This window comes from Simochromis diagramma, unplaced genomic scaffold, assembly GCF_900408965.1.
Source record: "Simochromis diagramma unplaced genomic scaffold, fSimDia1.1 OVJJ01000343.1, whole genome shotgun sequence".
Lineage (NCBI taxonomy): Eukaryota > Metazoa > Chordata > Actinopteri > Cichliformes > Cichlidae > Simochromis > Simochromis diagramma.
In genome coordinates, this window is record NW_024386831.1 from 11,689,511 (window position 1) to 11,715,569 (window position 26,059).

Below are 26,059 nucleotides of genomic sequence, written 5' to 3' on the forward strand. Positions count from 1 at the left end.
CTTTATCCATCCATCCATTCTATTCTGCTTATCCAAGGCCGGGTCGTGGGACAGCAGCCTGAGTAGAGAAGCCCAGACCTCCCTCATCCCGGCAACCTCCTCAAGCTTGTTCGGGGGAACACCAAGGCATTCCCAGGACAATCGAGAGCTATAATCTCTCCAGCGTGTCCAGGGTGTACTGTGGGGTCTCCTGGGTGAGGTTCCCAGGACACCTCGACCAGGAGGTGCCCAGGAGGCATCCTTGTCAAATGCCCAAACCACCTCAACTGTCTCCTTTCGATGTAGAGGAGCAGTGGCTCTACTCTGAACCCCTCCTGGCCGGCCGAACTCCTAAAGCTATCTCTAAATGAGAAGCCAGCCACCCTTTCGAGAAAGCACATTTCCACCACTTCTATCCGTAATCTTGTTCTTTCGGTCACTACCCAAAGCTTGTAACCATAGGTAGGGCTGCTCGATTATGGCAAAAATGATAATCACGATTATTTTCACTGAAATTGAGATCTCGATTATTTGACGATATTTATTTAACCCTTTAAGACCTACCATAGAACCAAGTCCGCCAGAGCTTATATTATTTTTTTTACATGTTGTAGTGCCATTTTTGGGAGCATTTCAAGTTGCTATACATCAATACAACTGTTATAGCCCAAATTTTAATGATATGTATGCATTAAGTCCATAGTAACTACATTAATTGCAAAAAAAGTGCAATAAACTACAAAAAAATTGAGAATCGTTTTTGTTTTTTATACATATATTTCTACTTGGAGAAATTTAAGAGGTTTATCCCTCAAAACTTTAAATACAAAAAAGTTGCAAAAAATAGTTTACAGCAACAGGAAATTTATTTCGAGTGTCTTCATAGTTTTATTTTTGAGATACACCAATTTTTATATACTGCAGGAAAAACAAAAAAACAATCCTATGATGCAAATTTGCAAAGGAAACAGCAGGTGCATCAAAATAAAATATTTCCAGTAGTGCAATTCGAGTTCTAAGCATCCCAGAAACTATTCAGAAAAGTCAAACATGACTTATAAAAACACCAGTATAGGCTTTTAAGGCCTACAAGTAAAAAACTACATTTTCCGCGAAAATGGCAGACATGTGATAGTTCGCGCTGACGTCTGTTTTAATGTGGGAAGTGTTACAAACAGCTGATCGGATTGGCAAAGCCTGTTTCTGGAATATTATGTTTTTGTTCCTGCAAGCCCTTTTTATGCAATTTTTGCAAAGCTATATGTGGAAGGAAACCGTGACCTAGGACAAGCTGATGGCATGAGATGTAAGTACAACTCCTCTGGTTTCATATGCAAAAAAAATTATTGCGCTAGCTTACATGGTTCAGGTTCTACAGGGATTTAAAAATAGTTACACAAAACGGAGCGTGCCGCTCTGACCGGCTTTAAAGGGTTAACAATAACAATGTATTGAATAATGACTTTAAAAAATAATATAAAATAGTGTGCAAATACTGATAACAGTGCAAATGTTTGCAATATAAAAAATAAATGAAAAATGTAAACATCTATGTTTAGTGAACTTTGCAGTGTTGCTCTGTGGTGCAGCTACTACACCGTAGCAAAGTTTACACACTGTGTCTACTTGATCCACGTCTGACTCCGCGAACCCATAATGTTTCCACACCACTGAAGTTTTTTTTTTTTTTTACCTCTCTTTTCAACCAACGGCAGTCACTCTCCTCTCCAAGTAACTTCTGCTTAGCTTTCCGAGCTTCCCTCGGGTCCTCTTAATTGTTGTGACGCGTGTTCGAAATGCAGAGAGGTGCGCTCGATTTGCCACACGGAGCAGCACGAGAGTAAAGCACAAGGGAGGGGCTAATAATCGGCTCAGTCATTTTTAATGATCGTTGAAAGCCCAGATCGTAATCGTGATTAAAATTAATTGAGCAGCCCTAACCATAGGTGAGGTTAGGGACATAGATCAACCAGTAATTTAAGAGCTCTGCATTTACGCTCAGCTCTCTCTTCACCACAACAGATCGGTACAGCGTCCACATCACTGCAACCGCAGCACCAATCTGTCAGACGATCTCCCACTCCATTCTCCCCTCATTCGTGAACAAGACTGTGAGATATTTAAACTCCTCCACTTGGGGCAGGAACTCGTCCCTAACCCGGAGTGGGCACTCCACCCTTTTCCGGATGAGGATCATGGGCTCAGATTTGGAGGCGATTCTTATTCCCACTGCTTCACACTTGGCTGCAAGCTGCTCTAGTGCGAGCTGGAGGTCACCGAACAGCAGTGAACAGAACTACATCATCTGCAAAAAGGAGAGATGAGAGTCTGAGACCACCGGAGTGGAAGCCTTCCACCACTTGGCTACGCCTAGAAATTCTGTCCATAAAAATTATGAATAGAATCAGTGACAAAGGGCAGCTCTGGCAGAGTCCAACACGCAACGGAAACTACTCCGGCTTATTGCCGGCTCTGTGGACCAGGCTCTTGTAACGGCTGTGTAAAGACTCAATAGACCGTAGCAAAACTATTTAATGAAACACTGGATCAGCTGATGCTTTGGTCAGTTAAAATGTGACAGCAGCGCCAGTAACATCCTCATTTGGGAATTGCAAAGAATATAATGTACCTTCATTTCCATTGGTGATTAAGTCTGTACTGTTATATCTGTGCTCTACAATGATTCTCACAATGTTGGTGAGAAAGGTCTCTTGTGTAGTCCAGTGCTTTAGACTTTTTAGAATTAAACAATCAAATTTAAAGTAACTGGTATTTTTTTTCCTTTCAAGACTTGCAACTTAATTTTTTCATAATTTTGGAGATGATCTATAGAGATAATGTTTTCTCCGTGGAGACAGAAGCAGTGCCAACTTACTACATAGCTATGCATAAATGTATTTGTGTACCTTTGTGAAAGAACTGGAGTTCTGAAAAGTTTATTCTTGTGCAGAATGGGCATGGGAGAACAAGTTGGGAACCGTTACCGGGCTACAGAGTGATGAATATTTAAACTGTTTTAATGGACATATCCTGTATGAGTACCTTAAGTACGACGTGGTGAAAAGTTAACTAGATCACAAAGAGAAAAAAAGATGTAGAGATATTCTCTGTGGTTTTAAGAGTTTCAATGCAATGTGATTGTTTTCATCTACCTCACTGAGTTTCTCCCCTTCTAGGAAAGTGCAAGCCTGACAGACTTGAACCTGGCTGGAATTCAATGATATGAATGGCCAGCTTAGGGCTTTATCAGACTTCATGGCTGAAAGATTGGCTGACTAACCCGTCTAACAGCTAACTTTGCTCTAACACTAGGTCTGGTACTGAGTATATGTCAGTTCTTGTCAGAAACAGATAGATCCATAAACATTTGTCCAGTTACAGTTCCTTTTTGTATTGGTGCACAACGACAGTGGATTTTCAAACAATCAAGAAATCATAAGTGAAGTCTCAGTTTGCTCTTTAGGAATCCTTAATGCTTAAAAAGAAGTTTTATCTATCATGCCAGAGGCTCTTCATCTCTGAGAGGTGGTGGCCTACGACACTACCTATCAGCCACCTACAATGCAGTCTTGAGATTCCTTCCTAGGTGTTTCAACCCTTACTCACATTTTGCCTCAGCTGACCTCAATAGCTATTTTAGAACTGAAGTACCTAGTGAACTTTTGGATGACAGGCAAAACATCTTCACAAACCTAAAGAAGTCTAGCTGGCTTCAAGGCTACAATGTCCTGGATGACTGAGGACTTGCGCAGATATAGTTTGGAATTGCACTCATTTTTATACACAGTCCCCTTTTCTCTTTTCTCCCATAAAACAATTGAATTAACTAACGATTCAGCTCAGAAGTTATGCTGTCATACTGCTTAAGCAGTTAAATGAGCAAGCTAAGGGTAGCATGCTGTACATTAGTGTAGGCACTTTTAATCCATTCTACAAATTGGGCCTGATGTTTAGTAACAGGTGTGGTGTTACAATAGAGAAACTCGCCAGTGCTGAATTAAATTGGTCTGTCTGCATTATCTTCAAATATGGTGCCCCTGACTAAATATGAAATGTCATTAACCTGAGAAATCATCATAAATATTAATCCAACTTGTTGTATGACCTTTCTCTTCATCTTAGCTTTATTACCTCTTTTCTACCCCTCTCTCTTTATTAGCATGGCTCTTTTGCTTTGTCCTCTTTTTAGAGCTTGCCGATATACCGTAGATGTCAGTAAAAGAGCCATAAAAGTCAGACCAATTTTCGCTTCCAAGATAGTTGTGCAAAGGGCTAGACAAAAGCCTACGTAATTACAGTAGTAGTCACTGGTCCATTAGTGATAAAGACACGATGGCTCACATGGGTGGAGCTGGCACCGTTAGCTCTACACAATGCATTCATTTCATGGTAAAAGCTGCAATTATACTAAAAGAGACTCTCTTTCTAATTTTCTATCTCTTGCTCTTTTTCTTTATGTTTCTCTTTTCTATACACTCAGTCTCCTTTCTTCCCCTTCTCTTTTGCCGCTCCTTTATCTGCACTATGGCACTGTCATGCAAAGGGATATTATCTGCATAAAACACTGTCATCAACTCAATGAGCAATTAAGTTATTCTCTCATCTATTTAGAGGAAGTATCTGAATCATTTGGAGCCAACCCCCCCCCCCCCAACAAAAACCTTTTATCACCCACCACCTCTGTCACTTTTGTGTCTAAGCTCTTGGCTTCCTTTGTGATTCCTCCTCAGATAACACAGCTGTACTTTTGGAAGACAGAATGGAAATGTTGCATGGGCAAGAGCTAGACTTGGCTCTTGGCTATAGCAGGCTTTGTCTCTATTTCGACCCAAATAATGAAACTCCTTATTTGTCCCCCTCCCAGCACAAACAAGTCCCACATTGACTGACCAAGCAAGGGCCCACCAAGTGAGAGTGGCTGAAACAGGACATATGTTGTAAAACAAGCTGAGCATGACTCCACTGACACACAGAAGACAATGATGTGGAGGAGACATGCTGAAGATGCCTACAGAGCAGTGAAACACACCAGAGGTGCCATTACTGGCAGACTGGCTGACTGACTGGCAGAGAGTACACAAGGAGGATATAATCAAGTGAGAATTATTTATAAAAGATCCAGGTCATCTCAATCAGATCAGGGCCAGTGAACAAGTAAAGCTCCAAAAATGAGTGTAGATAAAGGCATAAAGTAGCTTTGAAAAGCCAATGACTGAATGCCTGAACGGCAGTAAAACCACCAATTACACAAAAATTAAGAAGAATGTGATTTGAGGTTCAAGGCTGAAACATGCACCAACAGTCCTTCTGTAACTCAATTAAATTTTAAATATTTTTTAAAAGTGACAATATACTCCAAAAGGTTTTTCACATTGATCATCATCTTGCGAAATTTATATTGAAAATGTAAAAAATATATAAAGATAAAAACAAGTCACATAGTTTGTTAGCATATTTGTAGAGAGTGAACACATCAGATATCACTGATGTGCATCCAAAACATACTGTCTTAATATTTTTGTATGTTTAACTGTTTAAGTGTAACCAGCAACAGAGTGATACTTTGTCTGTCTTTGATACTTTGTTGCCATCACTTCCCAGTCAATTTGGCTTTCCCCTTTCTCAGCCTCCCCTCCCACAACACCAAAGGCCACCCCACATGATCGCCTCTGGCTACTTGTTCCCAAAACCCACTGGTGAAATTGTCTGACGGCTAATAAACATTTAGCTCCTCCGAGTGTGTTATTACATTGCAATTGATGGATGGTGCAATTACACCCCGTGTCACTTAGCTAAATGGCTATGTAATTCTAATGAGTTTTTATTCAAACATTTAGTAGTTAGTGCAAGGAGTTCTGGGGAGGGGGCAGAAGAGTGCAGTGATGTAAATGGAAAGGGAAGCAACACTTGCACATATAGAACACAAGTGAAAAGAGGAGAAATTAATACAGGAGTGTAGTGGGTAAATAAGATATTCAGGTAACGTGATTAATGTGTGTAGCTCTTGTTGACTGGACTCGGCAGGAATATGGCTTTGGTGGTTAAGATACTGAGTACTTATTAGTCTCAGTTTAAATTTAAATGCAGGAAGCTGGAGTGGAGTGTTGGAGCGAAAATTAACTAACTTAACTTGTGTACTCAAAATCGCAGCTATAATCTGATTAAACATTCCACATTTATCATGTCCACACCGAAAGATCCTGCAATTCCTCAGATTTACATCTACGGTAACACCTGTGCTCAGTACAGAAGGCTGGCATTTTGCATGAGTAATGGTACAGAAAAGTAATGATATGGAAGCAAAAGAGTGTAATTTACTGGGGCTGGTCTCTAGGTATATGTTCCTACAAAAGCCCAGTGTCTGTTCTTAACTAATGTTTCAGTAAAAGACAGAGAAGGAGACACAGAGAGAGAATGTCACTGCTATGGTTCGTCAATTAATTTGGTGCACAAAAACAAACCATAGCAGTTTTAATTTCTTATATATGCTGCAATTTCTTACTGTTTACTTTTGTACTTACTACTAACAATAAAGATAGACAAATAGATAAAGAAATTAATAAACAAACAAAAACAAAAAAAATCAGTTAAACCCACATTATGTGCTCTTATAATTAAGTCAAGGGCGTATTATTGTTGGTTATCAGTAGTGGTGTATTTATTTATCCAATTATGACTATCATCTTTTATTAAATGCTTACTAAACAAATAAACAGATAAATGATTCGGGATTTTAAAAAAAAGATTACAAATGACATCTAATGGAGTAAAATGAGAGTTAGTAAAACTCTCTAATGTAAACTTAACAATGAGTTAAAGTAACTTTACTTGAGACATTAAAAAACTTAAAAGTATAATACTGATTTCAATACATTTTGGGGTTTCTTTTTGTGTGTTTGCTTGTTTTAGTTTTGTTTTTACCAAACTTGTGTATGAAAAAAAATGCATGTATGGTTTGAGAATTAAAGCTGGAAGAACAGGAAATTTAGTCTTTTGGAATAACACCTGATGATAGCGTTTCACATTAACATAGTGACAGAGTTAATGGGACACACTTTTAAATGCAGGGAAGTATTATAAACCTCCTGGGTGTACCAACAGCCTTTACTAAACCAAGGCTTCATCTTACTCCAACCTGCCCATTTATGTAGTACAATGTGATGTTTATATGTATTCCATGTAAAATAATCTAAAATAATGGTTGTTGCATATCATATTTGCTGTATTTGTTGATACTGCTTTTTAATTTATCTGAAATGTATTGTCTTTCTTTGAAAGCAACACAAAATACACAAAAAGGTCTTAGTGTATATTAGATGGCAGCAATCTCAGGAAATGTGGAGATTAAGAATAAGTAAGCCCACTTCAATAGTAACTCATGCTGTTAATGTGTCCAGTGTAACCAGCAGGAGATTGTGGTTTAAAAAGTTTGAGCAACCAAAATAATAAGAGCGTGACAAACAGGCAGAGAGAAGGTATTGTCTTACAACAACAAGGCAAAACCACACGGTCCCTTATTAGCATGCATAAACTTATGATGGCAGGTATAATGTAAGTGTGTTTGAGGTTGGGGGTGTAAATAAAACCAGGCAGGATTACATGTGCTGCTGGTTGTTTTCAATAAATACTGTTATCAATTAAGTTTTCTTTTTCTTATTTAAACAAGGACGGAGACCGGTTCCAGAGGAGCAATTTTACTTTGCCCATCTTAACACTAGCCATTCAAATGGACTCCCCAATCTAAGTCGCAGTGGGTAGAAATTGATTTCGATCCTCCTGAGAAGCTGGTCCATATCATTCACTTCTTTTTTTAGGCAAGTTGCAGAGGGAGGCAGATATGAAGTTTGAAAGGCATCAGAGAAGCAGGGTGGGCTATTGTCACAGCCCAGTTTGCTTCTCCTCTCGACTGCCTCTCTATTCAGTGTGGCACTGCTATGTTACGATAAGAACTATCACCTCTGGTGTGACTGTGTGTGTGTGTGTGTGTGTGTGTGCAGTGAGAAAGTCTCATGCATCTTCCACACCATCTAATCCAAGACAGCTTGCAGTTCAAGCAGTAGCTTCTAAATGACTGGAAGCTACTGCTTTAGTCTGGTGATGCATGGCAAAGGAGACATTACAATTAGATATATTTAACCCTATACACTCTGAAGATTACCATTCAATCACAATAGAGTAAGGATGAAGGAAAGTCTAATTTGTATTTTATTGGGGGAGATGGGGAAATGAAATATTCAGAGCGCTACTATGTAATTTAACACATCATTCCACAATTTAAGCATCTGGAAATGAGGTCATTTGGTTTGCAATAGATACAGGTATCTGGCATGATAAAATAAATGCGAACATGGAAGTTGACGAACAAACAGATTTTTTTTTAAAAAAGAGCCCCGTGTAGAGTTGCATATAAAGGCACAAAGGGCAGAACAGAGAAGAAATATGAGGATGCTGTGTGAGGTCGTTTTGATTCACAGATGATCCTCTTTTTAATTCCAGTGAAGACAAATCACAACAGACAAACAGGAAATAAGTATTAGTATGATTAGTATGACTCTGCGTGCCATGAATTTCCCGAGGATATCATTATCTCCAGTGACATTTCAAAACTTGCTGGAGTATCATCAGGTTTATAAGGTAATCAAGTGATAATTGTTTATATATTCATGGGTACATTATCAACACTAGCTGCCAATAGCTAACCAGGGACTTTTTCAGTGCTATCAATTTGGCAAGATGTAAACAAATTAAGACACAATGTTTCAGGAGCGAATGCTTATGGGTGATATTACATTAAATTAGTGATCTCGCTGCTGTCATACTGATTCTCAGACTGTTGGTGTTAGTGTGTTCCCATCTATCAATAGAAACATTTTGTCCTACTCCATGTCCCAATAAAAGTCCCATTTTACATATAGCTTGCAACAATAAAGGATGGGGATGCAAAACTACCCATACACGTTCACAAATTAAATGTTGAAGGGAAGGAAGGAAGGGAGGGTGTTGACAGGACATAAAAAATATACGTTATGAGTTTTACATTAATTTAAATGCTATGCAACATCTGGCCACTAAGGCCTAATGCTGAATAAGATTTTCAGTGGTAATGCTCATTTGAAAACACTTAGATTAAGCAAAAGGGAAAATAATCACTACTTCCATATCAGTTGTAGTGTAATAAAAATACTGCTATAAGAAAATAGTGAACACAAGAACATGGATAAGATTTGTTTCTTTATTGGATGCAATGCAAGTCTGCAGAGGCAAAATGTTTAACAAGCTTAAAAGTTTCCCACACTGAGGGCAACAGTATCCTGATGATTCAGTGCAGGTTTCCTTTTTTTTTTTTTTTTTAAAGTAACTCGCATTATAAAATAGGTCAGCACAGTTCTTATTGCCCTCCAGGAATCTACAGGTCAATACTAATGGAAAAGTGTGTAGTGGCTAATTTAAGGAATGGCAAACACAACTCGTAGAGAGAGGTTTTTATTTTCTTTCTTTGTTTTTTCAAACATCTGACATTTCAACCTCTACATTTCTGTTACTTCGCAGTTATATCAGTTTGGATCATTTCAAAAAGACATGGGAAGAAAACGATATCGGCTAACCAAGAGTGGGAAGATGAATGAAAAAATGTATGTGTCAGTCGAACAGTGAGGCTTATTTTAACCCTGTGCAGGAGTACAAGCATGCATAAACACAAACTTGCAGACACACATACTATCATTTGCTTTAGTCAATTTGTGGGAATGAGGGTTTAAAATGAATGTCAGTATGTTAAAGATAAACTTTTCTGATTTCCCAATTCGTATCAGTCGAAGCGACATATGCCGTTTAATGCATATGGACATACACACAACAACAACGTGCATGGAAAGACATAAACATGACACATCATCAACTTCTGCCTATCAACTCCTGCTTCTTTTGCTTCTGCACAAGGATGGGGAGTCATTCATTTTCAAGTCCCGCTGTCCCCATATCGCACACATTCATCTTTCTCCCATATGCACTGACAAGCGATCCATTTGGTGACTGCTGCAGGTGAGAGAGGAAATGTGGAAAGTGAAATAGTGTGATTTGCTAAAGAGTAAAAAGCATACTGAACTTTATTGGTGATAGTAGGAACTGCATAGTGGAGATCACAACCTAGACCTAGCTTCCAGGTATGAAGGTGGATAGGACTAGTACAGAGTTCCCTCTGGCTGCTGCTGTACATGACAAAAAGCAAGGAAAAAAATGTAAAAGTAAGCTATAGAAAATCATTTGAGACATCTGTGAAAAAAATTCTAGGGACTCATGTTTCCTTTCTCCCTGTGTAGCTTTCAAACTAGTTCCTGGTCAAACTCCTGTACATTATTTTTCCTTGGCAACCTTTCTCCTCGGGACTTCTTTCCCTGAATGGTCTCAATTCCAACCCCACACTGTCCTTCTTCGTGTCAAATTAAAGTGATGGAAATGAACTTGAGGAGACGCTAATTGCAATTGTCAATCCAATCTAGGTCGGGGCTGAAAGACAGGGGCTCCCTAGCACTTCATCAGTCTTCATTAATATTGTAGGAGTTTGGTGAGGAGCAGGGGGCCATCGTAATCTGCACTCATCTAACAGTGCATCAAAAATTAGGAAGCTGGGGAGGGCAGGGACAGAGCCTGAGGGACAAATATGCCAGTCAAAAAAAAGTATGAAGGAAGATGTCAGAAGACAGGGATTGTGTGCAGGAAAGGGATTCTGCTTACAAATGCAAGGGGATTAGCAATTAAAAATCAAAACTTTATACATGCTGCTTTAAATTGCAGTAAGTTAGTAAGAATGAGCCATCAGGTAAAAAAATAATGGATGGAAGCATTAACAGTAATCAGTCATGAATTGTATGAAACAGACTTCAGTGAGCTCTGGTTGTGAAGACTGGTTTGAGATGAGTGCATCAGAGATGTGCACTGAAATTCAAGGCGCATGGGTTAATTTTTATAGTCACAGGGTATAATAAATAGCACGAGTTGTTCTCTCTCTTGTAATGCCAGCAGACCTATTGCACAGTAGTAAACACAGGTGTTACTAATGACATTAATGAATGCTCTGTTCTGTTTAGGTACAAAGGCTTAATTAATGTGATTAGTAACACCTGTGTTTGCCTACTATTTCAGATGAAATTGGCCGCTCTGAAATATACACTTTTAATACCTGTTAAACTAGCTACGGTCTATCATGTAGCTCCACGAAGAGAAACAGAGAAGTAGAATAAATAATGCATGAGACAAAAGACGTAATAAGTAATTTTTCAACCACAAATACTATTCCTCGGGTAACAGCGAAGAAATGAGCACACCTGTATTTAATAAGCACTTCATGATAAACCATCACACCATTATTTCCTAATTAGTTTAAATGACTCATCCGATGATAAAACATTTAGACAGTTAAGACCCGAGAGTAATCTGGCCACATAATCTTTTTCATACTTAGTGAAACGGACGGATGGATTTGTTTACATCTGATCAGATAGGAACTGGGGCCTGGATTATTGATTCTACAAAATCAGGGCACTGCAACATGTTGATAGTATATTTTCATGGTGGAGCCCATCTGTTCAATCCCACCTCCAAGACTATGACAGCTGAGATGGGCTCAAGCCCCACCACAATCCTTAATTGGATAAGTAATTAAGAGAATAGATAGATATTTTGGTTGATATGTTACATGTTAAATATGCGAATGAGAATGTAATATTTTATTGCAATCTAACCATTCAACTTGCTCAGATCACTTCTTCACTTTCATCAAATCATGACATCTCTGAATAAAATCCATGTACTCATAAAGTAGAACAAGTAAAGTAATGCGCCAGTATTTTGTTTACTTTCCTTTATTGATTCTTATAATTTTTTTTACATAAAAATCAATGTTTTGTCTACACTTCTTTTTTTAAGCAGTTCTGTTTTGTAACTTTGTTCATATAAACTATTAAAAGGTTAAGAACCCTGTTGTTGAAAGGTTATGATGTCCATTTATAGTAATTTGTTGTATTGTTTTTAGACTTTCCTGCTCTTCAACATGAAGAAGTAAAAGCCAAAATACAGGAAAAGCAAACCCTCCCCACATTTTAAAATTAAAGCTGGAGGCAGAGAAAGCACCAAAACCCCAGAACAGAAAAAGCATCAATGACAAAACAAACATGAGAAAAAACAAAACAAAACAAAAACAAAATAAAAAACAGAAACTGTGTGAAATTAAGAGTCATAGGATAGAGCTGGGATGTAAAGCTGCTTGCAGGTGCATGGCAACCACAGACAGGTTAAATAGCATGACCTATAAGAGATTTCTGAGTTTGCCAACTCAATGGGCATGGCCACCCAGCATAAGAATAGAATAGCATAGATTAGAATAGCCCTTTATTGTTATTGTACATGTACAGCGAAACTGTGGGTGCTCCACACCAACTGTGTCAGAATAAAATGTAAATAGTAGACAGCAGGAATTATTTAGAAACAAGATACATATATACAATCAAGAGGGATAGCAAGCCAAGCTGTGCTTGACCAGTGAAATCTAAAATACAAATCAATCAAAATGTTACCAAAGTGAAAGTAATCTATATTCTAAATGCTCAGAACAATATTCGGTCACGTAATATTCTGTATTGCCTGTTTGCAATGCGTCATGTAAAATACTGCCATCTTGTAGCAGCAGTTTGTTGTTGTCTGTAAAAGCTAGCTTGACTATCCACCATCAGATCTGTTGCATCTGTCATTTCTGACAGATATATAAATATGCCCACATCCAACTGACAATGGTTAAAGTATTTTGTGTGAAGCACATTGTACAGGGTAGGCCATTTATATGGATACACCGTAATAACATGGGAATGGTTGGTGATATTAAAGTCTTGTTTGTGGCACATTGGTGAGGGGGCAAGCTCCTCAAGATGGGTGGTGACCATTAGAAGTCGGCCATCTTGGATACAACTTTTGTTTTTTCAATAGAAAGAGGGCCATGTGACACATCAAACTTATTGGTAATGTCACAAGAAAAACAATGGTGTGCTTGGTTTCAACGTAACTTTATTCTTTCATGAGTTATTTACATGTTTCTCTTTGTTCACAGGTATTGACATGTTGAAGAGGTTAACACCTGAGGAGCGGATCGAAATTGTGTTGATATCTGGTGAACGCAGTAACCGGGTCATTGCAGCAGATTTCAATGAAAGACACCCTACGAGACCACCCTTCTCCCATGCTACAGTTAGCAAACTGCTTGCTAAGTTTCATGAAACTGGTTCAGTGTTGGATTTGCCAAAATGTGGACGCAAGAAAACTGTCACTAATGAAGAAACATCAGTTGCTGTCCTAGCTTCATTCAGCAAGAGCCCACAGTGTAGCACTGGCTGCATGTCACTGGAGAGTGGCATTAGTCAAACATCCCTTCGGCGGATATTAGCTACTCACAAATGGCACCCTTACAAACTCCAGCTACTGCAGCATCTCAACGAGGATGACCCAGATCGATGCACAGAATTTGCAGAATGGGCAAAACAAAAATTGGAACAGGACCCTCAGTTCACACACAAGATTTTGTTCAGTGATGAGGCAAACTTTTATGTGAATGGTGAAGTTAACAAACAAAACCACCTCTATTGGTCTGACACTAACCCACATTGGATGGATCCCTCCAAGAGTGTTGGAACAACAAAAGTGATGGTTTGGTGTGGTATATGGGGTACAACGATAGTGGGTCCATTCTTCATCAATGGAAACCTCAAGGCCACTGGATATTTGAAATTGCTACATGATGATGTGTTTCCCTCTTTGTACACTGAAGCTGCGTTTTTCCAGCAAGATGGTGCACCACCACATTATAGGTGCCAGGTCCGAGCATTCCTAGATGAACAGTTTCCTGGAAAATGGATTGGTCATCGTGGGCCAGTTGAATGGCCCCCAAGGTCTCCCGATCTGACCCCCTTAGACTTTTATCTTTGGGGTCATCTGAAGTCAATTGTCTATGGTGTGAAGATACGAGATGTGCAGCACCTGAAACTACGGATACTGGATGCCTGTGCTGGCATTTCTCCTGCGGTGTTGCTATCAGTGTGTGAAGAGTGGGAGAAGAGGGTTGCATTGACAATCCAACACAATGGGCAGCACATTGAACACATTTTATAAGTGGTCAGAAACTCATGAAAGAATAAAGTTACGTTGAAACCAAGCACACCATTGTTTTTCTTGTGACATTACCAATAAGTTTGATGTGTCACATGGCCCTCTTCCTATTGAAAAAACAAACATTGTATCCAAGATGGCCGACTTCTAAATGGCCACCATGGTGACTACCCACCTTGAGGAGCTTTCCCCCTCACATATACCAATGTGCCACAAACAGGACTTTAATATCACCAACCATTCCCATTTTATTACAGTGTATCCATATAAATGGCCCACCCTGTAGAAAGCTTGTCCTCTTTGATGGAGAGAAACAGTTTACTAGTTAAGCTGCTTGTGGATCACCTTTGACTGCTCCAAGATCAGTTATGCGCAAATGACATTGATTTTTAATCCCCAAGAAACAATTTGTCTCTTGCTAACCACCTTGGTCAAGATGAGTTATCCACTAGCAATTAAGAGTCCACTGTTTTAATAGGTTTAAATAACTCTAACGCTTTAACAAGGTGTCTTTAATCAGATCAATCAGTTAACAGACATAGGACCATAAATAAACCCCCATCTCTAACTTTTGAAGAATCAATTTAGCACATTTAACATTTGTTTTTATTTGGTTGCAATTTGTAAAAGAGCATTAATGGATTTTTCAGATTTCAAAACATTATGTGGCTATCTTCTGTAATCATGAAGAGGAGTAAAAAAGTGGGAAAAATAAATCAGCGCAACCCCATCATTTACTTGGAGTCCCTTGGAGTATTTAAACTTTCTGTTGTACAAAAATGAGCCATACCAGTGTTTAATATATGTTCTTTTTTCCATTCTTTATATAAAAATGAAATGGAAATATGGAGTTTAAAGGGAAAAATCTTTATTTGAAAATTTTTTTCCTCCATGTTTCTTTCTTCTTCTAGATTCTCGGTTGTCATCCTAACACCACATGTTATTATTGAAAACCAAAGACCTGTTGGAAATATAAAATGTTCCGTTTGTAAATTATGATTCCATAATTTATTTACAACTACAGGCAAAGAGGTGGGAAGTCAGTGAACTGTTGTCAGTCTGATAAGGCAGCTGATCACCGCATTAATATTGGGGAGAAAATTACATGTTTACTAATGATTGCAATGGCAAGACAAACAATCCAATCTAACTGTGTGGTTGTGGGTTCCTACTGAGCCTGGGAAGAGAGGAGGAGAAGGAAAAATTAATAATTCATAATCAGTTCTGTTTGTGAGCGCACACAAGAAAGTGACATGAGAGAAAAGAAGGATGCAAAGTGTGTGCTTTCTTCTGCATCCACCCAATAAACAATTACAGTATATGTTCAGCTGGGAACAAGATGTTATTTGTTTTAAGGGTGACAAATTATTGGAATTTAACCGGGAAGGTGTTTCAGTGACTTGTTTGGCTGCCACAACAGTGTGGATGTGCTGAAACTTTACTGTAGGGATAAAACACTCCAAATGATGCTGGTGGTAGAGAATACTGTTTAACACTATAAACCAAAATCTAACACAGACTCTGCACTAGCATGCTGGGGGCTTCCCATGATGAACTGAGTATTTCTTCTTCACTATGTGACTGTCAGTCACTATGTGTTTAAACACCACTGTACATTTAATCATTAGTTATTATTAATCTCTGGCTCTCTTCCACACTTTGTCATAACAGGCTGCCCCTCCCTGAGTCTGAGGATTCCTCCTGTTAAAAAGGAGTTTTTCCTTCCCAGTGTCATCAAGTGCTCACTCAAAGATTGCCGTTTTTTCCAGTTGTATTGTAGGGTCTTTACCTTACAATACAAAGACTTGTATTCAAGTCTTGTACAAAGTCTGACTGTTGTTGTGATTTGGCGCTATATACATGAAACTGAATTAAACAGATGGATAGATAGATCTGTGTGTGTGTTGTATGTGTATGTGTGTGTGTGTGTGTGTGAGGGAGGGGGATTTAAACACTGACAATGTAAAAATTGCATGTGGTTAAAGCTCACGGTCTAGGTTGTTGGTGCAAATGTCCATATGTGATAGAAGGGAGAAAGCCTCAGTGCTGAAAAGCAGTTATTAATCACAGTGCAAGCGTTGATTCATCAGTTGTTGAGGCAGTTTGGAAGATAGAGTCTATTTACTGCTAAAGTTGTTTGAGGGGCTTTGGGGAGGCAGCCATCAATCTCTTGGCTATCTTCAAAAAGAAGGAGCCAATGCACAGGCATCAGTTTCAATCACCTCCCAGAGACAGGTGGTATAGTAAGCTGCCGCACAATAGTTTTGTCTTTACTTCTCTACTTCTTTACCTCAAGGTGATTTTTTTTCCTCCCTGGGGAAGCATGTTAATAATGCATTTTATCATAATAATAATAATATTCTCTAAAAATAAATACTGCACCTTGCCCTTTTGCTCCCTCGGTGTTTGGCACCCCACATTGCTAATTAGCATCTTCAATTAACCCACATTAATTGCAAGCCATGGAAAGGTGGAGGAACCTGGCAAGTTAGTGCCACAGGGAACTGCTTTGTAAATGATTGGTGGTGTAATACAGGCGTGTAAAAAGGGGTTCTGTACTAGTGCTCTTTTAACCTCAATCTACAAATAACTCTTCAATGTAATCCTATACACATGACATTGTAAAAAGCACAGCTAAACTAGAGAACTGATGTTGTTTTATAGTGCATGGTGGTCCCGTGTAGTTAAACAACAATCACACTTGGTTTTTGAGCCATATCTTTCCCCCCTACTACCGTTTTTCATCTAAGTCAGTGGGGCCCATTACCTCTGCAGGAGTCTAATGGTAGCACTTTTGCATCTATTGCTCCCTCTTTCTTAATATCATCTTCGTTTTGTTTTGCATCACAGGGGGCGTTATCAGAATTGTGCTTTACGATGTAAAACACTTAATGACTTTGTTTTGGTGCTTTGATCAATCTTGGCGTTTTTGTGTCCGTTCAAATTAAATACAAAAAACAGAGGACTTTTTTACATAAAAATGTCATATTGCAGTATTAACTTCTAAATCATCACAGTAAGGAGCAACATGTAAAAAATACAGAATGCCTTGTTGGAGGACTGCCTCACTGGCAAAGCCTCCTTAGCCCAGTTCATTCACACAGCACTATTGGACCATTAATGCAGTCAGCACTTTAGTGTAACACCAGGGGAGCTCCCAAGACCCCCAGATAGACCGGACTCAATTGGAGTTGGATGCGTTAGCAGTGCAGAGCGCAGCCAGCATAGTCTTGAGTTGGTGTTCATGAGAAGTGAAGGGCTGATAGAGGTCACTAAGAGCAGCTGATTTCACCAAAAAACAGAATGCATGTGTTTTCTCTTTTTTTTTCTCCTGTAAATTCTCCTGCAGTTACCACCTTCTAACCCTTCATTACTGCACTATTACAGTTTGGCCCTCAATGGAGCTGGGACCTTCCATCACCTGACACTCAGTTTGTATGTGTCCTCTCAACCAAAGTGAAAAAACGCATTCATGTAAGCAATTCCAAGAGTGTGCTTCCGCAGTGTTAGAGCACAGTCTTTAACCACATTTTGTATCCTAGTGTTTCTTTTTGATAACAATACTGTTAGATTGTTGCAAAACTATACTTTTCTTAGATGGTCCAATTCAGTTGACTCACCTGCTCAAGTCTTGGGTATAGTTATATGAAAAATGAAGCAATAAAAATAATAAATATCTTCGTGATTAAAGCTGAAGGCTCAAAAGTGAAATAAAATGAATGATGACCAGCTCCGTGGAACTTTTTCACTGTAGTCTGTGATTCGCGTTCAATCAAAAATGAGATTTGAAGGCTCAAGTTATTTGGATTTTGATTATTCTGTGCTTCAGATCACAATGGTGCGAGCATACAATCAGTTAGACACGCTGAGTAGAGGAAGTTTGATTACCCGCTGATTAGAACAACTTTCCTCTCTAGTTATCATTGGTGAGATAGACACTAATCCGAGTGCTGATTGGTAGAAAAAGATCTTAGCACAAAGCATTCTCTGGGTAACAAGGTCATATGAGAAGAAAAAAAAAGACAAAGTTCACATTAAGAAGTTTAGACTCAGTAACTTGTGAAAAAAATGAGTATTTGTATTTCTATTGTGTAGGTAAAAGACAGATGATAGGCATTACTAGTCAAAAAGGAATATGTGAATCTTTTAAACAGAATATATAGGCACATATCATTTTATTCAAATAAAAATATATTTTCTCAAATGTTCATGTTGATTTTTGTGCACTATTTTAAGAAATTTGGTGGTTCCAAGCTAGAAGCCTATAACTTTGCACCTAAAATGTGCCAAAAAAAAAATGCGGTCTATTAGTTGACGGTATCATGTTGTTTTTTTCCCCTTACTCTGAGGAAGGTGAGGTCACGACTGCGGTCAATGCTTGTGATCTCGAGGTTGCCCATTACAACTTCACAGCTCTCATAGTATTTCCTCAGAGTGCGATACTGCTGCTCCAGGTCCGACAGCGTGCTCAGCTTGTTCTCCGTTCCAGCACATACTACGAAAAGAGAAACAGGAGAAGAGAGATAAGTCAGTTGTAATCCAGCTACATTCATTTTTTTGACTGAGGATGGGTTTGGACATTGCCCCAAAACACCTCAATGCTATTGTTAAAACCTGTATTTTGGATTTCTAACAAAGTATAAAATGTTTTGTATGTATAAAAGGGTTTTAATGTAGAAATTTAAATAAGGACAACAATTTAGGAAAAGACATATAAACAGCTTGTTTTTCAGCACCACACTTGTGCTGCGAAGAATCTAGAGTGTTGTCATGTGACTAAGCTGGCCATGTAACACGATGCAGCCACTGAACCACTACACCACAAGGCCTTCCTAGAGCTTCCCTTGGTGCCTACAGGGCAGATGAGAGCTCTTTAGTACCTAGCTGCGCTGCTCACTTTAAAGGTAATTAAACAGGACCATTTCCACCCATCACATACCTTGCACACTCAAGATGACACAAGCCATCTGCCCTATCAGCTGGTGTTCCCTAGTCTAACATTAAAACACACATGTATGACTGCATGGACACAAACAGATAAATCCCAAAGTTTGTGGCTAAATCTTGAATCCCTATGAAATTAAACATCGTTTGCAGTTCCTGCCCGCCTATATTCCTTTACTAGTCTTAAAATATAAGCCACATTCACAATAAGGTATTGCCTTAGTGTTTTCACTTAGGCACATTTTGCAAACCTGCTGATATAAGCCCAAGTTACAGATGTACATTGACATTTGCTCCTTTTGAAGAATTAGCTTCATTTCCACACACTGTCATGGCAGTGTGGTTTCTCCCACCTGCACCCTGTTCACGCTTGATAGCAGTGAAGCCATCACTGTGACCGAGGGGTGGTGGGTCCTTCCAAGAGTCTTGTCACACTGTCTCCCTTGAGCTGTAGCCTCTCTCTGTGAGCACATCCACCTCAAAAGATCTTTACTGATGCTTTGCATTTCAATCCCACCCTACTATGTGCTATACTGCAGTCTCCATCACATACCTTAGATCACTCTCAGTCCAACTTGCACTCTGTCCACTCTGCTAGCAAAACATATGCCACAACCCATTTACACTGTTATCTTCACACAGGCACAATGCAGAAAAAAATAGTTCTTATTCACTCCATTGATTACACAATAGATATATGTGAGGAGAAGAAGATTCAACCTCAGGGCAACAAAGGCTCAAAAGACAAATGAAACTGTGTTTAAATACTTCCACATCTAAGCAGATATTAGATAAGTGGAGCTATTCTTCTATGACCTGGACAATACCCATTCTATCTGGGGCTGATTAGCTATGTTGCGCATAGCATTCCGTGCTGCTCAGGAATGATATATAGCAGACCTGGGTGTTTTCAATAACAGTTAGCGTGGGCTTGAGGGGAGCGGGGTGGAAGTGGTGGGGGCAGGTGGTGGGGTGGGTCATAAAGTGAAGATAGGTGTAATAAACTGTTATTGCACCCTTGAGGCAGAGCGCCGAGATCAGAGGAAAGGGGCATTGTGGCATGTGATGATGTGATGTCTGGTGAAATTTACTTTTTCGTACCCATTTGCAGACCTTCAGTAAGTCTGCTGACTTTTGAAACCCGTCTAATGCAATGTATAGAATGTTTACTTTTTTTTTTTCTTTTTAAATGTGACTTCTAATGACCTACCACGAAAGCTCTGCATGATCTTGAGATGGTGCTGGCTGCCAAGTGAACCACAACTAAACCATCTGTGCATTTATACTGTAGAGGATGTGTGAACTGTTAAAGGTTTAATGCAGAGCCCGGTGCTCCAACTGGTGTAGACTCTTATGTCTGCATGTGTGTGCGTGAACGTGGGCAGGCTGTAAACAATAGACCTCAGGATGTATTTTCCCCCTCTCATCGCATGATCGAATCCATTTGTCTCCATGCTCAATACGTTACATCTGAGTCCGTATGTCACACTAAAGGTTGCATAAAACAATTGGACAACCTGCCCGCCCATGAGCACAAGCTATAAGATGCTGAATTGTCAATTGTTAACATACTGCCAGGAATACAGGAATACACTGCAAGAACAAATGAATCTTCATACTGTTTAATGCTTATAGCTATTCCACAAAAGGAAATCTATGTCATCTGTTTGATATATTTCACTCTCTGGCACTCTCAATGCTGAGAATGCCAATGAGTTTAAGTGTCTTTCTTCCATGTATGAAGGATAATTGCCTGTGAGAGTAAATTGATGTGATGTGTTTGCGGAGAATTTCACCTCAGAAGTGATACATCGTAGCGATAAATCATAATAACACAACATTTCCCAATACATGTAATTAATGAGACTGTGTGCCAATGGGGAAAAAATGCACACGGCTCAATTCTCGAACAGCATATAAAGGCTTTTGCAGCAAAGCTTGCATTTAGCCAGATAATGCGAAACCGCATATTTATCAAGTAAATAGATAAACAGACAGAGAGCTCCCGTGTATCTTTGACAGACAGCCGCCAAAAAAGACGACAATGCATCTATCACCGTTTGACACGATCAAAACCTTCAGCAAAGAGTAAATTCTTTACACAAAACAAAACAATGTTTAAGTCTTTGCAAACAGGCTGAAATGCCCCTCAGCTGTATTTTCATCCATTTTAATTTCATAAATATCCTCATCAGGATTACACGGGAACTTTAGGGTCGTGATTTCTGATCCCTTCTCATTTCATTTGGTTGTGCACACAACTTCATCAATAGTGCCTTGTGCGACTATTGAATGCCTATAAAGCTGGTGAGCCTCCGAGGTTTATAGGCTCCTGCCAGTGAAGCCAGCAAAAGGTCATCCCAATAGCAAGTAACTGACCGAATTAAATAAAGTTGCAAATGTCACTTCCTTGAGTAAACACTGTCAATAGCTGAACTTCGTCAGCGTGAACTGAATAAATAGGAGTACCTTGTAGAAATAAGCTTTACACAGTGGAAAATACTACATTTTCTGTCAGGCACGTTGAATAAAGTACCATATTTGAGGTCAGAGTTGTCCTTTGTCCCCTAATGTCTCCCAGATGAGCCTCAGTGGCTAAGTGTGAGTTACAAGCCACTGCCTCGGATGGTAATCATGGCCTAGATTATCGTCCATCTGCTGAGCAGTTTAATAAGCATCAGAAACAATAACTAGATGAGTGTTCGTGATAACGGCACGGTCCAGTAACACTAACCTCTCGTTGCCCTCTGAGCTCTGGTCATCTACCAACAATGCTGTCGCTGTCTCCATATGGTCTACCATAAATTAGCAATCGTGTCATCAGTGGTGCATATTTCCAACACCTTGTGAGAGTTTTCCACAGAGGATAACTTGCTGTTGCTGTTATGCACTCTCGCTCCCCTACAAAAGCAGACAGCATTGCATGCATTTTAAATATTAAAACAAATACTATTACTGGTACTATTTAGGCTCACCTTCTTTTTCACCTATTTTAACTGTATTTGCTTTCAGTGAACAAGCTCAAACACTTTGAGATTTCAAAACCAAAACAACAACAGAGAATGTATACTTTATGTTACTTTTTGTAATTGCAGTTTATCTATATGTTCTCTGCCTCCTGCTGTTCTTTAAATCTGCTGTCAAGCTACAACTCCATAAACAAAAAAGAAAAATGCCAGCAATCCCAGTGTCTGATTTGGTTGTTGCCATTACTTATGATTACTGTTGCTATTAAAAGAGTAAATATACAATTATGTAACACAGCACAGCATAGTATAGATATCACACCTACTGAGTTAGTGTCATAAAACATTATTAAAAATTGCTGATGACAAATTGCAGATTTAACTTTATTTCAAATGTATATATTTAAATGTAAATGAAATGTATTTTGTAATCCAGTAATTACTATGGTGAAAATGTGCAGAACAGTGTGCTTCACTCTACCCTATTTTTTCTCTCTTAGCACTCTGCTCTCAGTATTTCAGTGGGATTTAAAGTTGTCTCCAGACGAAAAAAAACCCACCGAAGTCACAGCGGAGTGATTGGCTGACACTGAAACATACCTCATTACCCCAAATCCTCTAGCTTCTTCTTCCTGACTGAGGCCACGACTGACAGTAGGTATAGTGAAAAGACTTCTAGACCTGCACTGACCTGTAGAAATGCTTTTGAGTTTGTCTGATCTTCCACTTTGGCTTACGCCTGTAATGCACACGTTATAGTGTGCAATAATAATAAAGGACACATTAAGAACCACTGAATGACTCTCAGAGCCCTCGCATTTTGCCTGCAGAGCCATCATCCATAGACATGGACTGCCACAGCACCTGGACTCCCTAGGAACACAGACCTGTTTATTGGTTTTAGCTCTGCCTTCAGTAACGTCATTTCAGTTTTGCTGTATAAAAGATATTGCAGGTGGATGAGAAACTTCTTGTTTGACACCACGTGAAACTGTGAAAGCATGATGATATCCACAATCAGTGAGGCTTCCTGACAAGACTGTGTTCTTCCTGCTGTACTCTTGTCCCTGCACACCAACAGCTGCAGTGTGCAATCTGTCAAACTCAAATGTTTTCTTTGGCTGGGGCGAGTCCACTTACAGGTGGGAGATTCACTATCTGGTTGCCACGTGCGGTCCCATTCCATAACAAACAAACAAAAAAAGAACATCAGAGCATGTACAGAGCATGTACTTCCTGTAGCAGCTGAAGAAGGTCAACCTGCCAAAGACTAAGATGGCGCACTTCTACACCTCCCCTGTCCATCCTCACCTCCTCTATCACCATCTGGTATTCTGCTGCCACTGCCAAGGACTACAGCACGTCATTTGTTCTGCTGAGAATGTGATTGGCTACAATCTGTCATGTCTCCGGGACCTGTACACCTCTAGGATTCTGAGGCGGGTAAGAAAAATTGCAGCTGACTTCTTCCACCACAAAAACAAACTCTTTGAATCATTCTCCCTCCAGGGTGGAAGCTGTGGTCTATCAAGTCCTCAACCTCAGGCCCCAAAGAACTGCAGATGGCCTCATCACCACCACAGACCTTCATGCCACCCCATAGACACTACTTGTTATATTGATTTAAAATCATGACACCTGTCACCATGTGTTGCATTAACATCCTTTTGGGGTTTTTTCTGGGCTGCTGCTTTAGCTAAGTGGGTGAACAGGGCCCCACATACCATATGGCCAGTGTGCAGTGACCTGTGTTCAAGTCCCCCCCGCCTCTCCACTTTCCTGTCTACCTCTAAAGCAAAAATAGAGCCTTTTTTTAACATTTGGGTGGTACCTTGCATTCTTATTTCGATTTCTAGAAAACTTGCCAGGCCCAAGGTTTTGCATATCCTCAGGGTTTCTGTTTAAGTTTTGGTTTTGGTTAATCTGTAAATAGTGTTTATGTGTTCCATGCATCTAGGCTTGTTTGTTAAATCTAAATGATGTAGTTTTAAGAAACTTATTGCAAAGTCTAGTACCAATTTTCAACCCAAACACCAAAATACCACTTTGCTCTGTTGCTGAGGGAACCTTCTAACTGCCCGTACTGATCCTCTCACCTATGTACCACCACCTCTTTCCACTGCATTAAGACATCACACAGACAGACAAGGAAATGTATTGGAAGATACAGCCTGAGCACTGTTTTCACTGGTCACTATAGTGTCACTAATCAGAGGTTCACACTCTTCCCACGATGGCAAATTGGCTTTATGGAAAAAAGAAGGAGTGAGTACTTCAAATATATGTTTGGACTGCATGTGGCAGACATTTTGAATTCAATAATTAACTCAGAACAATTGTCTCAGAGCACAAGTGCATGACCACCAGCTGCTTATACTGCACCACACGCTATACCAATTATGCTTCAGCCATTGGAGGGCAAAATTAACTAGGTTTTGTGAAATGCTGAAAACAATATATGCATAATTTATGATGCATTTCAAAACTAAATAGCACTAGCAGCACCTTCTTCATTTTATCTTAAGCCTTACCAAGGAAGCGGTTGAAGATTTTCTTTACTGGAGAAATCAGATGCTGCTCCAGCAAAGATTAAAGCAGCCAGTGAAGGACCCTCCAGGGCTGCTTTGGGGGCTTTTGGCATGCACACAAACCACTATGTGGTTCCAGGGCTTGGTTTTTAATGCGAGTGAGGTGGATGATTAACCTCCTCTATGATAGGCCAGGCCAGACTACTCAAAAAGCAGGCATATTTTGCTGTTGAACAAAGAGAAATTGCTGACCCTCTTGTCAGGCAGCCTTTGTTCTCTGCTATTTCACTACAACAGTATTTTGATTAAGTATCATTCCAACACAGTTCACTCATTAAGTTTGAGATGGGAGCTTGTTCTCACCTAGACTGTGAGACCTCTTACAGCTCAGCCAACTAGACACTTATCATTGTGTGAGGCAGTTAGATCAGCTCTTTGTCAGAATGCACTCAGTTGTGGTGGAGACAGAGATGTTAATTTACAGTAAACTAAAAGACAGGTGAAAGGTGTTTTTCACTTGGACTCCTTCATGCTACTATTTCCTTTCAGCAGGTTACCTAAAATGTGCGTTTTTGAAAGAAAATATGTATTTAGACTGACTTCATCTGTCTGTGTATGAATGGATCCGTATACTCTACTTAATAACAAATCCACCTGACTTTCCTTTTTAGCTTAAAGCACAACTTTTCCAGCTACTGATTTTTTTTTTTTTTGAAGTTTTCCTCGGTGGCTTTGCCTTTGCTCTTGAAGTCTCAGAGGTTTCCTCCTAATACAAGGTGGAGTGAAATTTATGCTCTTTATATGCTAATAGTAGAAACAGTAAACCCCTGAGGTGGTTCATATCCCAACAGTCTGCTAAAGAGAGAGCAGATAGGCTGAGCAATGGGGTCAAATGAATCAGTTGCAAACTACCTTGGTGTGTATGTGTGCGCAGACGCGGGCTGACAGTGTCGGCGTGTGTTTGTGAGAGGGACTGAGCACTTTGTACGTCTGCATCTATGTCGTGGCCTTAAGCTATTATGTTTTTAGCAACATGCCGACACACTTAAGTGATCCTCAGAGGCTCACTTCTAAAAATGGAAATGCCACATGTACCTACACACAAACACGTAGTGCTACGATTTAGAGATCATTTTGGTTTAATTTGTTTGTACTCACACAAGTGAACACATAAATCATGGAAGATCAAAACAAAAAGAACTGTTCCTTACATCTAGAAGAGGCTAACAATGAATTAAACATGCACACAGACTCGTACATAAACAGAAAAAAAAGCAACTTAAAGCTACAGCAGTAACATTTCTTATCATTATTGTGATTTTTCTATATATATATATATATATATATGTATCAATGTTTTAGTACACCAACAAAATCTCTGACTAAAGAGGTGATAGAGGGTATTATTTGTTAAGTTATTTGATTTAACAATGAACAAAATCTTTCCTTAAATCACGGCAAATTACTCACGTCTATGGTCAACAAGTTTAA

General features: G+C 39.4%; 1 protein-coding gene across 3 annotated transcripts in view; it reads right to left on the reverse strand.

Moving 5' to 3' along the window:
• The window catches only part of erbb4b (erb-b2 receptor tyrosine kinase 4b), a 305,088-nt gene that overhangs the window by 154,727 nt on the left and 124,302 nt on the right, over positions 1-26,059 (reverse strand). For all 3 annotated transcript variants that reach the window (XM_040027858.1, XM_040027856.1, XM_040027857.1), the window contains exon 2: positions 18,474-18,625. In XM_040027858.1, the coding sequence (XP_039883792.1) occupies positions 18,474-18,625 (152 nt within the window). The remainder of the gene's footprint in view (positions 1-18,473; positions 18,626-26,059) is intronic.